Source organism: Carex rostrata, chromosome 12, assembly GCF_964058835.1.
Source record: "Carex rostrata chromosome 12, lpCarRost1.2, whole genome shotgun sequence".
Taxonomy (NCBI): Eukaryota; Viridiplantae; Streptophyta; class Magnoliopsida; order Poales; family Cyperaceae; genus Carex; species Carex rostrata.
The window spans coordinates 5,556,132-5,571,306 of NC_135929.1; the positions used below are offsets into that span (position 1 = coordinate 5,556,132).

The 15,175-nt window shown below is 31.5% G+C and overlaps 1 protein-coding gene across 2 annotated transcripts; it reads right to left on the minus strand.

Moving 5' to 3' along the window:
• Positions 1–4,717: 4,717 nt before the first annotated feature.
• LOC144563539 (UPF0014 membrane protein STAR2-like) lies at positions 4,718–6,706 on the minus strand. Of its 2 annotated transcripts, none has more exons than XM_078313035.1 (3): positions 6,322–6,706; positions 5,746–5,991; positions 4,718–5,055 (listed from the first exon to the last, which is right to left on the minus strand). In XM_078313035.1, exons 1-3 carry the CDS (start codon positions 6,610–6,612, stop codon positions 4,741–4,743), a joined length of 852 nt encoding a protein of 283 aa, XP_078169161.1. In that variant the 5' UTR covers positions 6,613–6,706; the 3' UTR covers positions 4,718–4,740. The 2 variants fall into 2 exon arrangements, with proteins under 2 accessions (XP_078169161.1, XP_078169160.1); XM_078313034.1 differs by having other exon boundaries at positions 4,718–5,070; positions 6,322–6,677.
• Positions 6,707–15,175: the final 8,469 nt, after the last annotated feature.

Sequence of the window (15,175 nt, forward strand, 5' to 3'; positions counted from 1 at the left end):
ACAGCGCTATTTTCGCTATTCTTGCTATTCTCAGTACATCCAAATATAGCCTTGGTGAACTTAAGTTTAAAACTTATCGAATCGGCTTCAAACGATAAATCTGAACTGTTGAAACCCGCCTAAGTGATGCATCTACATGTGAAAAAACTTAATTTTAAAATTAATTTTGCATAGAGTCAAGTGGTCAAAAAAGATTGAAAAAATGAATGCATTAAAATTAATTTATTAACCTTCTAATTTTGACTGTTTGACTTTATACTAAATTAATTCGAATGTTTAAAATTTTCACATCTAAACGCATCACTCGTAAGGTAGGCGGGTTTTAACTGTTCGGATTTTTCATTTGAAGCCAATTTGATGAATTTTAGACTTGAGTTCTCACCAAGGGGCTTGATGAACTTAAGAACACCCTAGTTCTACTCGAATAATTAAATGTAATTTGCATCTAAATCAGAAGTAATAATTAAATAAGAGTAAGGCTATGGACCAATTGGCCCAATGGTACTACATATTAATATTTTTGTTTTCTAAATTTTAATGATTGATCCAAATCGTTCAACATAATCTCCTTGTAGACTAAATTTTCCATTTTAAATAATTAAACATGGTCTCAATATAAATAAAAAATTTGAGTTCATAGTACAGCCTAGTGGGCACTATGCATAGTACCATAGCCTCACTCATTAAATAATTAAATAGGTGATTACAAAGCTTATCGATACATTAGACTTGGTTTTTTCTCATAAGAGAAGTGACATAGCGTTGCTTCCAGCTTGCTCTAAGCTTACCTTTTTATTGGTCCAGACAAGTTGCTTACAACAGAATTTACAATTTTAGTGACAGTCTCCCGTTGAAAATTACAAATACCATATAAATATTGTAATATGTTTTTTTATTATTCCGTAACGACCGTTTTTATTTCAACGGGATCAAACTTAGTACCCCGATCTTTTTTAATATCCTCCAATAATTTAAAATTTCAAAATATCCTCTCATTTTTTTTTTAAATATCCCAACCATCAGGAAATTCTGATTTTTTTTTTATGAAAATCTCAAAATGAAAACACTAAACTAAATCTCAATAATTGTCATTTTTTAATAACATATCTTAGATCTGAATAGTAAAAACATTAAACTAAATTTCAAAATGAAAAACATTTACATGAATTATATTTGAACTAAAAAAAATACCCCTCTAGATCTGATTTTTATACATTTAAATGAACAATGTCTAAGAAAAAAAATATCATTATATTACATATTATTAGTTACATAAATAACATTCTAACTAAAAAAATGAAATATAAAATGAAAAACCTAAATCTTAGACTTTATACATTTCTATAAACAATGCATAAGAAAAACTAGTAAAAAATATCGTCTATCTTGTCTTATCCCTCGCCCTAGCTTCGCCTGTTTATGAGAGATGTCTCAGGAAAATACATGTACAACCTATGAGTGTTTTACAAATGAGAGAAATGACTTAGAAAAATGGATGCATTATTACATCAAAGCACAAACTCACACGCAAAACATACAATAAAATCATGTACAATTGTTGGAGCTTTCATATACGCTTGCCCAAAAAAAGGATGCTCTTTATTTTTTTTTAATTGAACTAATACAATGTTTTTGTTTTGTTCTATCATTTAGTCAAGATTTGTTTATTATGAGATTGATATTAATCATTAAAAAAATTATTTAATGAACAATTTTACTACTCAATTACTCATTTAAAAAAAAAAGCATAACTGCCAGAATTTTGGACAATTCTATTCTTTAAGAACTGTCATAATCTCCGGTGTCTCTGTAAGGATAATAACTGTTAGGAATTCTGACAGTTGGGACACTTCAAAAAAAAATCAAGGACATGTTTAGAAATTTTTAAATATTGGGTGATATTAAAAAAAATCGAGGACATAATTAATTCAGCTCAGTACCCGCACTAGTAATGAGTTAATTAATTATGACTCATATAAAATAAAGAGAAAGAGTTAGGCTGGGGTGCTATGGATAGCATAGTGGCCTCCCGTGCTACGGCTCAATATTCAAGTTTTCAAAATCCAAACGGTCGATCCGAACCGTTCATCTTATTCTCCATATTAATATCTGCTTGGAGACCAAATTTTATAATTTTCTGAATTTTTTTACTATTTATTAAGCCACTTTGAAAATCGCTAATCCAACGGTTTTACTGTTTTGTGCAGCCACCGTTGGATCAACAATTTTGTAAAATACTTAATAAATAGTAAAAAAATTCAGAAAAATGTAAAATTTGGTATCCAAGCAGATATTAATATGGAGAATAAGATGAACAGTTCGGATCGACCGTTTGAATTTTGAAAACTCGAATATTGAGCCGTAGCATAGAGGCCTCTATGCTATCCATAGCACCCCAGCCTAACTCAAAGAGAAATTACGCGTCCGTCTTCTCCCGTTCTAAAAAATGTCCCTCAAACTCACTTATTTTTTTTTTTTATAATGCTGTAACTATCTTTTTTTTTATCAAATCAAATTAAACTTCTAATTTTTATTTTTTCCGCACACAATTAGTATGTTAGATATAAGTACTTGATATGTTATGAACACACTAATTATAAATTCGCTAACGAATATAAGATGATTTCAGTCAAAATTAGTTAAAATTGAGAAATTTGTCTGCAGATTTGTCCAGAGGACTATTATCACGTCCCTAAAATAAATTACAATGCAAACATTCTACCTCACATTGATATAAAAAAAAGGGATAGAGATAAAGTGAAGAAAAAGCACCTCGCATATCTGAATAATAATAGATAACCGAAGCACAAAACTATGGAGAAGGGATGAAATTGGGCCACTTTGGTCTCGACTGAATAATAATTATAGATACCAAGTCATGATCTCAGAAGGCCTCGCCTGAAATTAAATTATTTGCTATACGATCAAGTGGTCAAAGGAATAATAAAAATTGAATATATAAAACAACTTATGAATTAACTTATAAAATGTTCATTTCTTTGACCGCTTGATCGTATAGCAAATAAACTCAAAATTTTCAAAATTTTGCATGTATATGCATCACTCATGAAGTACATGGATTTCAACGGTTTGAATTCGGCATTTGATGCCAATCTGATATACTTTTGGAGTTGTACTCACCAAACTTTCTTAGTGAGTACATCACACCCTAGCTTTGCTCTTGTAGCTGACTTCTAAATTATGTTTATCTAATCTGACCTCCAAATATTATAAATACAAGTAAACAACTTCTTTTCTCTTGCAGAAAAATAGTTCTCTCTCTTTTTTTTTTTCTCTATAGAAATAAAACACCGAGCAACTAATAGCTCATTCGAAAGCTGTATCTGTCTTCAAATTTTACTAGAGAAACATCTTATATATACATTTACTCTAAAATAATTATATTATTTCCCTGTCTTCAGTTCTGTAAAAATTCCTTAAGATCACTAATAATATGAAATTTTCCGTTATCGGGACCACTTTTTAGAAGGTCACCAATGCTGATAAAATGCAAGTATTGATATCTATACATACAAGTATTGATATATAACATATTAAATATTTATATCTAACATATCAGATTTTTCTAATTTTTTTTGACATATCAACTCTTTTCATTCCTTTCTATCATTATCTAGCTGCCTATTTTTTACACGTTTTTAGAGATGATTTTTTTTTCTCCGTTCAACCTTACTCATATTTCCAATGATATGTGAGCAATTTTGTGAATCTAAAATCACAAATGTCTTCTATTGGATTTTTTTTCTTTCAAATTAGATCCATAATTAAGTACTTGAGTTCTTCGTTGTGCAAATATTTTATAACTCATCGAGCAAATGAAAAATATTTGATATTAAATGTAAAAAAAAATAAAGTTCAATAGAATCTGTTACATATAAACACTTGATACATAAAGTATTTATACTTGCATAATGAGATATATATACTTGTAATATTTGATATTAAAATATCTAGGTGCCAACCAACGTTACATGTAAAAAAAAAATTAAAATTTGAGAGAAATATCAAGTAAATACATTTTACAAATGAACTATTTACTCTTGTATAACGATATATAAATACGTACAATATTGATATTAATACTTTTATATGCGAATCAACATCATATGTAAAAATAAATAAAATTTGATAGAATATGTTAGATAAAATTTAAAATTACTTGACACAAAAATTATTTTCGCTGTGTATTCCACGAACAAGAATTGCTACTTAACACAATCAAAGAGCTGAGTCCATATCCTCTGAGGTAACATAATATTTCTGTTTAGATCCGACAGTCCGATCATAATCTAGATCAATCAAGTCCAAGATAGAATGTACAAGGCCCTGGGCCCATTTAATATTCCTACGGACTATGAATCTATGATTGAATGGTCCGGATTAAACAAAAATATTCTGGTACCTTAGGTGATATGAATTCATCAAAGAGCGGAGACGTCAATATCTGATTGCCAATAAAAAATAATTAATTCTATGGTCGATAAATTACTACTTAAAACAATCAAAGAGAGGAGACGTCAATATCTGACTGTGAACATATTTTCTCGGACTTTGATTGTGTTAAGCAGTAATTCCTGTTTGAGACCATCACAACCTAAAATTTTTCTATAAAAAATTATCCTCTTAAAGGAGAGATAAAGGTTACAGACGAGGTCCAACAAAATAGAAGAAAGAAAAAAGACAACAGACGAAATTGACAATAAAAGGAGCCCCACATAATTAATCAACAGAAAAGACATTGTACTTCAACTGATACGCCTTGGTAAAAAATGCTGGCCAACAGAGGTATGTACACAGTATGCTACTAACAGTCGATGAACCGATCATCATGTACATGACCACTATCTGGAGTTGCACAGCCTCTATTGGGGAAGCCCCACCCATAATCAGACCTGTCATAATGCCCGGTAAAGAAATTAGACCCACCGTCTTCGCATGATCGATGTTTGGAGATAAGGCAATACTCAATGACCGTTTCACTTGTTGCAGTGTAGCCTGTCGGGGTGTTGCACCAAGAGCTAGAGCAGTTTCAACCTGCATAAATTGCGACTTTTTGTATAATTCATAGATCAAAATTGGCTCCGATCCATATTTATTAGCCTCTTGGTATTTTTTCTGGTTTTATAAGGCTTGTAGGCAGGGACGGACACACATGGTCCCGGGGCCTGAAATTTTTTTGTCCCCCCTCTGAATGTTTGATTTGTAATTTGGGTTAAATTTAGAGTTAAAATTAAAATAAATTTATTGAATTATGATTAGTAATTAGAATTGTATGTTAGAGAATCAGAAACTACAAATCAAGAATATTGAAAAATACAGATATTATTTTTTGTCGAGTACCTAATTAGTTAATGGGTTTAAACCCGATTAGCTATTTAAACCCGACTAGTTAGTAATAGATATTGGTATAGATTTGCCTGACCTCGTGTTGTACCTTCATCAATTTGACTGACTTTGAGACCTTCAGTACTTTTTTTCCTCTCTCTGGTTTGTTATGTATTACTTTGCAAAATGAAGGTAAAGTCAAACTTTATTAAGCAATTTTCATAATTCAGAGTCATTACAGATACAGGAATTATTACTTGCCAGTTGCCAATTATTTCTGTACTGTACCAGTGCTGTCTACAACTAGTATACTGGTCACCATGAAATTGTCATGTACCAATATTAAGAAGCAAATTAAAATAAAGGAAAAGAAGAAAGAGCAAGTCAATAGATGCAAACCAAGTTCTTTTGGATCTTGACATCGTCATGGAGCTTTCTCATGGTCACTCCAGTTACTGTCATGGCATCACCGACCATCATCCCTGTTATTGGTATGATATACCTTGGGGTGAAGGGAAAAACATTTAACACCACCAGAATAAGCATTGTGACTGAAGTTCCTGCCAAAATTGATATCCCTGCTATGTATTTCCCCCTTGGCACCTGTTTGGCTCTCTCACCGGCCGTATATCCTGCCACTGACACCTGAAAATCCATATCGATGTAATTTAATAATCACATAATTAAAAAAAAAATCAGTAGATTTTCTTGTCACATTTTTTCTTAAAAAAATGGGTGAGAGATTACCTAAATTTATAATTGAAATCAAGAGGCTGCTTGATTGGAAGTGATGGTTAATTCATTCTCTGCACTTGTATAAATGGTCCGGTGTCAGTATAAGAAAGTCTGAATCAAGACCTTGCTATTGATTATTGAACAATACATAACCAAACAATCAGATGAAGGAACAACATGTGACAGAAAAATTATGGAAAATATGTTTTTTCAATATAAATTATGTGCTTCACTTCATACCATAAAGAGATAAGCAAGGAGGATCCACCCGGCGTTTTTCTGAGTGAAGATGAACCCAAGAACAAAGCCAATGACAGAGAGCTGGAGAAAGGCTCTAGCCATGGCGAAGAGCATCTCCTTCTCCAGAGCGAGTTTCTGGCTGTAAGACAGAGCCATGGCCATGACCACCAACGCTGTTGCCGCCACAGGCTTCAGCATCCCCGTCAGGAATTCCTTCCAGAAGGCCGGGTCTGACGGGTCGAATTGCCCCAAAACTTCCCATGATTGAGTCGTTGAATTCACTAGAAACATGATTGCAATTTTTTTTGTTTGAGGAAATTTGTCCACAAGGAAAATGATGGTGTTGACCAAATGAAAGTTATTTTACAGGTCCCGCCATTATTTGGGGAAAAATGCCGGGGTGGGGGGGTGGGCGGGGATGATTTAGATATATACCCATAATAAAACACATTAGTTATTTTTCCATCTAAACTTGCTTATTTAACTATTATGTCCATTTCTTAATTTAATCAATTAAAAATATAAATTAATATTAATAACAAAGTAAAATAATAGTTTTAGCTTTAAACAGTAGACCAGGGACCAGGGTCCAGGAAGCTTTGCAAATTTTGAACGAGATGGTTGTGAAGACAGACAGGGCCAGAGGGGAGGGGCCGAGGGAACCCGTATCCTCTCAGGTATTGCACAATTATTGCAGAGGATCACTTACTTTACGGTTTGAGATTAAATCTCAACCGGCTTGGGATTCAGGTCACTGTAGGGGGCCCCATTTTTGGGCTTTGAGATTCGTGCCAAGTTAAAAAGTACGGTTCAGATCTAGTAATTGTAAAAGATTCCCTTATCAGGTATTGGAGAGAATGTGAATTCGGGGCCGAGGGGGAGCTAGAGGCTTCTTTCTCATCATCATTAAATTTGTTACAGTACAGTGTTGCGCTAGAGAATGAAAACGACGAATATTGATGCAAAAGAAAAAGAGAAAACGACGAATATCATTTTTTGATGCAACGGCGGATCTAAAGGTTAGTCGGGACTCGGGAGGAGTCCGCATTAACTCAAAAGAGTACTTCTGAGTTAACACTTCTCGACCGTCTGATTTCAAAGAGTGCTAATTCAGTCACAGTCTATAATTCAAAGACTCTTTAATATTAGTGTGATCTAATTCGTACAGATCTTAAAACATATCAAACGGTTCAGATGCATTAATTCAAAAAATTATCTTTTGAGTTAATGCAGAGGATACGAATTCAGTCAGGAGTCGCTTAGCTACTCTTATAATTTATTTTTTTTGAAGGTCAAAGGAGAAAGCCCTGACAATATATTGATAATAGAAAAAATAATTAAAGCTCTAAAGAGTTATTTACAGGAACCAAAGAAACTACTGGGCTTAATTAATCTAGAAATTCCGATGCAGCAAGTGCCATCCAGAATTATTATCAAGCCCTTAGCTAAACGATTGCCATGCTGCTGTATCTAACGCAGTGTAATTAATCAGCGGGCACCCACACAGGCTTGTTTTTTTGCGACAACATCATAAATCCCATGTCCCAACCGCCCATGTTGTATCCCAAAGTGCACGGTCCTGCTTAGACCTCGATATATTGACGACCACTCCAATATACCTGTACTATAGAAGACCCTGCAGGCAAAGGTACATTATACATTTATACTCTTATAATTTCAAAAGGTAGGTTGGTTAGGGGTGCGCTTCCGAATTCACATCCTCTCCAATACCTAATAAGGGAATCTTTTAAAATTACTAGATCTGAACCGTTCTTTTTAACTTGGCACGAATCTCAAAGCTCAAAATACTGCCCCCATTGCAGCTTGAATATCAAACCAGTTGAAATTTAATCTCAAACCGTAAAGTGAGGGTGATCCTCTGCAATACCCGAGAGGATACAGATTCTGCGCTTCCACCCACGCACGGAACTAAATTTTGAGTACGGGGAAGGCTAACCGATTAAATATGGTATATTTAAAAAATATTCTAATAAAAATCAAAGTCTATATAACATATATTAATAATATGACATTCTTCACAATTTAAATAAATTTGTTTTGAATTAGTTGGACTAAAGTTTTGAACTTGACTGTTCTGATTCTGAAGAGAAAAATAATTAATTAAAATTCTAGTGAAGAAAACAGAGATATCAGATGCTATAAAATAGGGAAAAAAAATTGTTGACGCGGTAAAATAGAGGAAAAACTTTTGACGTTTATATTAATTTCACCTTGTTGATTTTGATTTTTTTTCTCTATTCCAACTGAGCTTTTAAAATTTCAATATTTTCTTTTTATTTTAGAGTTTTTTTTTTTAGATAATCGTGTCTTCCAAAATAAGTTCAAAGCACTGTTATTTTTTTTTCCCATTAGTCAAGTACCCATACGTTGTAATGGAGATTGAAATATTGTTTTTCTATCATTAGATGTGATTAATTTTTATTTGATTTCTTTATCATATATTAGTGAATAATAAGAGCAAGTCAATAATAAGAGCAAACGATAACCTAATAAAATATCATATCTTTTCTACTATGACGTTGATCAAGTATTATATAACATGTTTTTAATAAAAATATCAATTGCCTTCTCCCTCCAAAATTATGAAAAAGGGAGGAAATTGAACCACTTTGGTATAAAAATAAATAATCACCAAATCCCAGTCTAAAAAGAAAACAGTCCAAGAGCCTAATTAGGGGTGCCAAAAATAGATCTGACGGTCAAACCTTAACAATAGCAACTAGCAACAGCCCAGCAAATCCGTACCGGTCCATACTATACCATGTCATGTCTCATGATCTCTGAATGCCTTGAGCCCTTGACTGAAGTTAAATTATTTCTATATCTATATGTTTATGGAGTTGGATTGCTCATAGCAATCATTTTGCTTTAACTGGTAATCTGGTATTTCTATTGAAGATTATATATGATTTAGATAGGCAAAAAAAATGAATGATGCACCATGACCGCCAAACAAATTACGCCAGAAAGCCAGATGATGCAAATCTAACAGCCAATACTGTTCACAGATGTTCAAGATTGATTCAATATCTCCATTGCACGTTGGGTGTCCGATCCGCCAATGGCTACGATTGAAAGATGAATCTTCGGATTTAATCTCAACTCTCCAATTACATAATTTGTCTTCTTTTAATTAAATGCATATGTTTTATGTATAAAAATCTAAATTTAGTTAAAAACATACTCACCACATGTGCTGTCATACGATACGTTACAATTAAAATTGAATAGACTCTGAAATTTAGCGATATATTTCTCTGCTTTCTTATTTCTTTGTTTTCATATTTCTCATCTTCAATTGAGCAAATTTCACCTTCCATTTTCTTATTTCTTTGTTTCCTTGTTCTTCGTTTCTATACGAATCACAATGGAAATCAATTTTTTTTTATTTCTCTTTCTTTGTTTCCATACATATTGTTGCAGGCAATTTAGAATATATTTTCAATATATAATATATCAATGTGTGTGTGTATATATATTCTAAATTGGAAACAAAGAAGAATATAAGTTGGAAAGTGTGTGTATATTTCTCTTATAATGTGTGTGTATATACATGATAACATTTTTTATTTGTGTTTTTTGATATCATATTATATGTCGATATTGAATTATTATACGATATTTGATATTAGATTCGAATCAAGCTATTATTTGATATCATTGGTACTTAAAAATAAAGAATCATCACATCATCAAATTATTATCAGAGATCACAATTTAAGTTAATTAAAATACATAATCATATAAATTATCTATTAACATATTTCTTAATTTTTGGATAATTATTATTTTCATTGATATGTTTTTTTTTCTTATAATATGTCTCCGTTGCAACGCATGAGCACGATACTAGTATATAATTTCTTTATGCTAATCAGAGTACAGTACGGAAAATTTGATGATGATTTGGTTCAGTCCGACACTAAAGATAAAAAGAAGAGGGATCCGATTACCACAATTTTGAGTTACCACAAAGTTACCACAACTATTTTTTACATTTTCAAAGTCTAAATCGTCGATCCAAACCCTCCAACATGATCTCCATAATAAAATGTACTTGCACATCAAATTTTACATTTTTTTTGAATTTTTTTACTATTTATTAAGTATTTTACAAAAAATAGTCAAATTCAAACCATTGAATTTTGTACCCATTTTAATAAATAGTAAAAAAATTCAATTTTTTTTTTTAATTTGACCTGGAAGCACATTTTATTGTGGAAATCATGTTGAACGGTTTGGATCGACGAATTGGAATTTGAAAATATAGAAAATGATTGTGGTAATTTTGTGGTAACTCAAAATTATGGTAATCGGATCCCTCCTCAAATAAAAATACAAATGCAAAAAACCTACTAGTCCGAAAAAAAGAAATAACCAGCCACATTCTTCAACACTTAGTACTCGCCACACAAAATCAGGACATGCAAAAGGTAGAGTTTGTATTGGAGTTAGACTTCTAATTTGTGTTATCTAACTGAACTAAAAAAATTTAAGAATAATTATTTCAATCCCCACACTCCAGTACCCGCATTGTACCACCATCTCTTAAACATATTTTAATTTCCCATAAACTAACTTAACTAACTAGTTTAATTAAATTTATTCACAACACTGTGATCTTCCAAGTTTAATTAAATTCATGGGTATAAATACTTAAAAGATAATAAATTAATACTTGCAAATTAAGATATTAATACTTACATGTCTAACTTGATATAACTATATAGATGAACAACTCAAACTACATGGGAGAAGAATCATACACATTTTTAGAGGTGAGTTTTTTTTTTTTTTTTTTCAATATCTTCCACATTTCTCACATTTTATGAGGAATTTTGCGAATCTAAAATCATGAACGTATTCTACGCAATTTTATCTTTCAAATGAGATCCATAATGACGTACTTTTGGATTCATCGTCACACAAATATTTATACCTCATTGTGCAAGTATTTATACCTATACTTGTAAGTATTTTATCCCTAATCGTGGACCCCGCATCTCCGCATCACATTTCTCTAATCGTCCCTGCATCAACCTTTCTCTAACAAAAATAGTTGACCACATAGGTATAAATACTTCCGTCCATAGGTATAAATACTTGTAATACTTGATATTAATACTTTTAAATGTCAGCAGTGTCATATGTGAAAAATACTAGGTATAAATACTTAAATGACGAGGTATAAATACGTGTGTGATGACGAGCTCGAAAGTATGTCATCATGAATCTCATTTGAAAGATAAAATTGCATAGAAGACGTTCGTGGTTTTAGATTCGCAAAATTTCTTATAGATTATGAAAAATGTGAATGAGATTGAATAAATAAAATTGGAGGGATAATGGGGGAATGAGAGTGCGGGTACTCATATCTCGTCCCAAAATTTAAATATATAAGAACATCTACATCGGAGATTCGGAGTTGAATTTCCAATTTTAATTCTGACTTGATAAATTTGTGCTTTAGTTGTTGAGATAAACGATAGTTTTATAAAAAACAATTTTTGTCTTAAGAAAATTAATTTCCGAAAATGACAGTTGGCAAAAATACAAGTTTTCGTTGTTGACTCTCCAAAATTCTGCACGATGTAACTAATTGTTATTTAATTTAAAATAAGAAGATGCTTTTCTATTTTTTTGCACATTGATATTTGTCTTCTCTCCGGTAGAAATATAACACCCAACAATTGCTCATTCGAAAACTGCACTTGTTTTCCAATTTTTTTTTTTTTTTTAGTAAAGGCTGGAGCTTAAATCATCAAACTATTAAATATTTTTTAAATTCTTATAAATTTGAATTTGCGACCTCTCACACAAAAAATATTGTCTTTACTATCAAAGACTGATTCTGTTTTGTCTTCAAATTTTTATCAACAGAAATATCTTATATTCATTTATCAAAATAAGTTTTATTATATTTTTTTAAGAAAGATGGAAATCTAGTATTTCAAATTCTAATATTTACAATATTTATAAGAATATCTATATGGATTTTAAACTCACGACCTTCCACACAAAATGTTTACTCATATATTGTTAATACGAAACACACGATTACAAAATAAAATAAAAATATTTCTAGTGTAGATTCAGTTTATTATACATTCACAATTAAGACCATCTATTTTGGAAGAACATAAGTTCATTTGAGAGTAGCAGCAAATTAGTAAGAAACTCAATATTATTAAGAAAATATATAAATCTCATCTCGACATGATCCTCAAAATTTTTGATCTCCCAAAATATCACTTAACAATTTGTATAAAAACTTTATAAAAGTTAGTAAGAAATCCTATTATTTTTCACATATGTTTATATATTTAACAATTTATATTACATAAATTGCTTGGCGAAGGTTTATAAATTATAAATTATCTTTAATTTCGTTATTTGTATCAAGACATAAGTGGTCAGAAACCAACGATAGTAGATGTTGGACTTATTAAATGGTACGTTTATTATGAAAAATTCGAATTCAAAATCTAATCCGTTATGAAGAGGTGCATGCCCTTTATGAAGAGATGCATTGGTTTTTATATAAACTCTATCCTTCTGTCTCTTCTCTCTATCTAAAAACGTGTGAATAGTGACTGCCAAGAAAGAAAGAAAAGATAGAGAGCACCAAGAAGCACTTTGTTAAGGCTTGAAAGTTTTAGGTCGTGAAAAACGCAAGGCTTCTAGCGCCGACTTGTGATTTCTTACAGAACCAGTGATACTGCTACGCTCGTAAGATTTATTTTCGCTTTCGCTTCCGTACAAAGATTAACGGAGTAATTTGTAAGTTCTATCCGTTAATTAACAGAGGGATGTAATAGATTGTGCGAAAACTAGTAGTAATTGGTTAAAGAGTGATTACAAATATACATTTCTAAGAACAAAACAAGCGAAAACCAGCCGAAATTTTTATTTATATCATATTAAAAAAAATAAACCAAAAAATTATGTTTTGTAGGGAATTCGAAGAATACTAGGGTCTCCAAATCAATATACGGATCCATTTTTAGATGGGCGCACATTGGTTTGGTGACCTCCCAAAAATCCAAATAATGACTGTAATGTTAAATATATTTAGATTTTTGAGGAGCCTCCAAGACAATTTGCGTTCTCCCTCCTAAAAAAAAATGAAGTTGCATATTGATTTGGAGGTCTTGATATTTTTTGAATTCTCCATAATTTAAGGTGTTTTGATTTTTTTTCTAAAAGAAATATAAATAAAAATTTCGAGAAAACTAGTAGTAATTGGTTAAATGGCTAAGAGCAACGCTCTAAATATATATTTGAAATTAAAGTTAAAACTTTGACTCTATTTTTATCTTACTAAAAATTACAAGAGTAAGCAAGCTAGTTAGCTAGACCTTCCTCGTCACTTGCTGAAGTGAGAAAAATAGTACGGTGGGAGTCGGTTTTGTCACGGAACGTCATGATTATGGCATGAAACGACACAATATGTGTTAATTTGTAATAATCTAGAAGTCAATAATACAATAATTTATCATAAAGCTTTGTTTATGAATTGGATGTTTAATTATATATCATTTTGTTGCATTGAGTATTATTGCATTTATGAATCATTCCGAGTTCATGACTGAAATTGTGAAACTTCATAATACATATGATATATACTCTTAAAAGTCTCTGACTGAGGTAATTAGCAGGAACACTAATTACCGCTACAAGGTTAGTGTGTGGATTAAAAAATGGTCAAGTTTTGCAGACCACTGACAAGAGATGTCATTTTAATCACACAGATATATGTTCTAGGAACATGATATTTGACAGACTCCGAATGAAACATTAAATGGAATTGTGTTCGTGTCATTAATGTTTTCATTCAGTGTTAAGTTCTACAGTATGAGGTATTCATCGTTCCTACTAAGAAATGTGTGTGTGTGATTGTTACCTAACGCTGTCAGTAAAATGCAGTTATAACGGTAGCTCTTCGGTATACATAACTTAGCTGAGGAAGTGATAGTTTACCAAAAGTACTATTGTCCCTTATATCTTTATACGAGCTATAGCATCATTGGATCTCTTGATAGAGTAAGATTATCTGCTACCGGTATAATTACAAGAGTAATTATATTTGATAATCTGCTTAAGATCAAGAAAAGATTAAGTTTGCAAGGATGACACACACCTACCTTGAAACTGATCTGATAGCTATGAGAGAGAAGAACTGATACAAGTAAATAGTTTACTGGATCGTGGTATTGTACAGTACAACATCATCTGTGTAATTGGATGGTCATAGTGCAGATGTCAGATGCCTCCTATGATTATAGAAGTTAAAACAGTTTTAATTCTATTTACCAACATAACACAGATCCTATTGAGTCACACCGTATAGGAGCTAATCGGAGAATCTTGTTGATTAATTATAAATTGATTATGATTAATAATAAGATGGTTATAATTAATTATACGTGTTATAATTAAATTATAAATGTCATATAAGATGACAAGCAAAAACAAAAGTTAATTTATAAACGTACACATTATGTTGTATAAAAGTTACCGAAACAATAATCGCAAGAAATATAATTGTTCAGAATAATTATATGGATATTATCTGAATTTGGACTAAGAGCATTTTGGTCTTTTCACATGTCATCGATCTTATCCACATGACACGTCATCGATCTTATCCACATGACACGTCATCGATCTTATCCACATGACACGCCATCGATCTTATCTATATGACATGTCATCATCCTTATCCATTCAATGACATATCTTGTAAATAGGCATATGTTGAGGGGTATTTCGGTCTTTTGCAAACCTCCTCAAGAGCCTATAAATAGAGGGGTACATGGAGAGAGAAACTTAC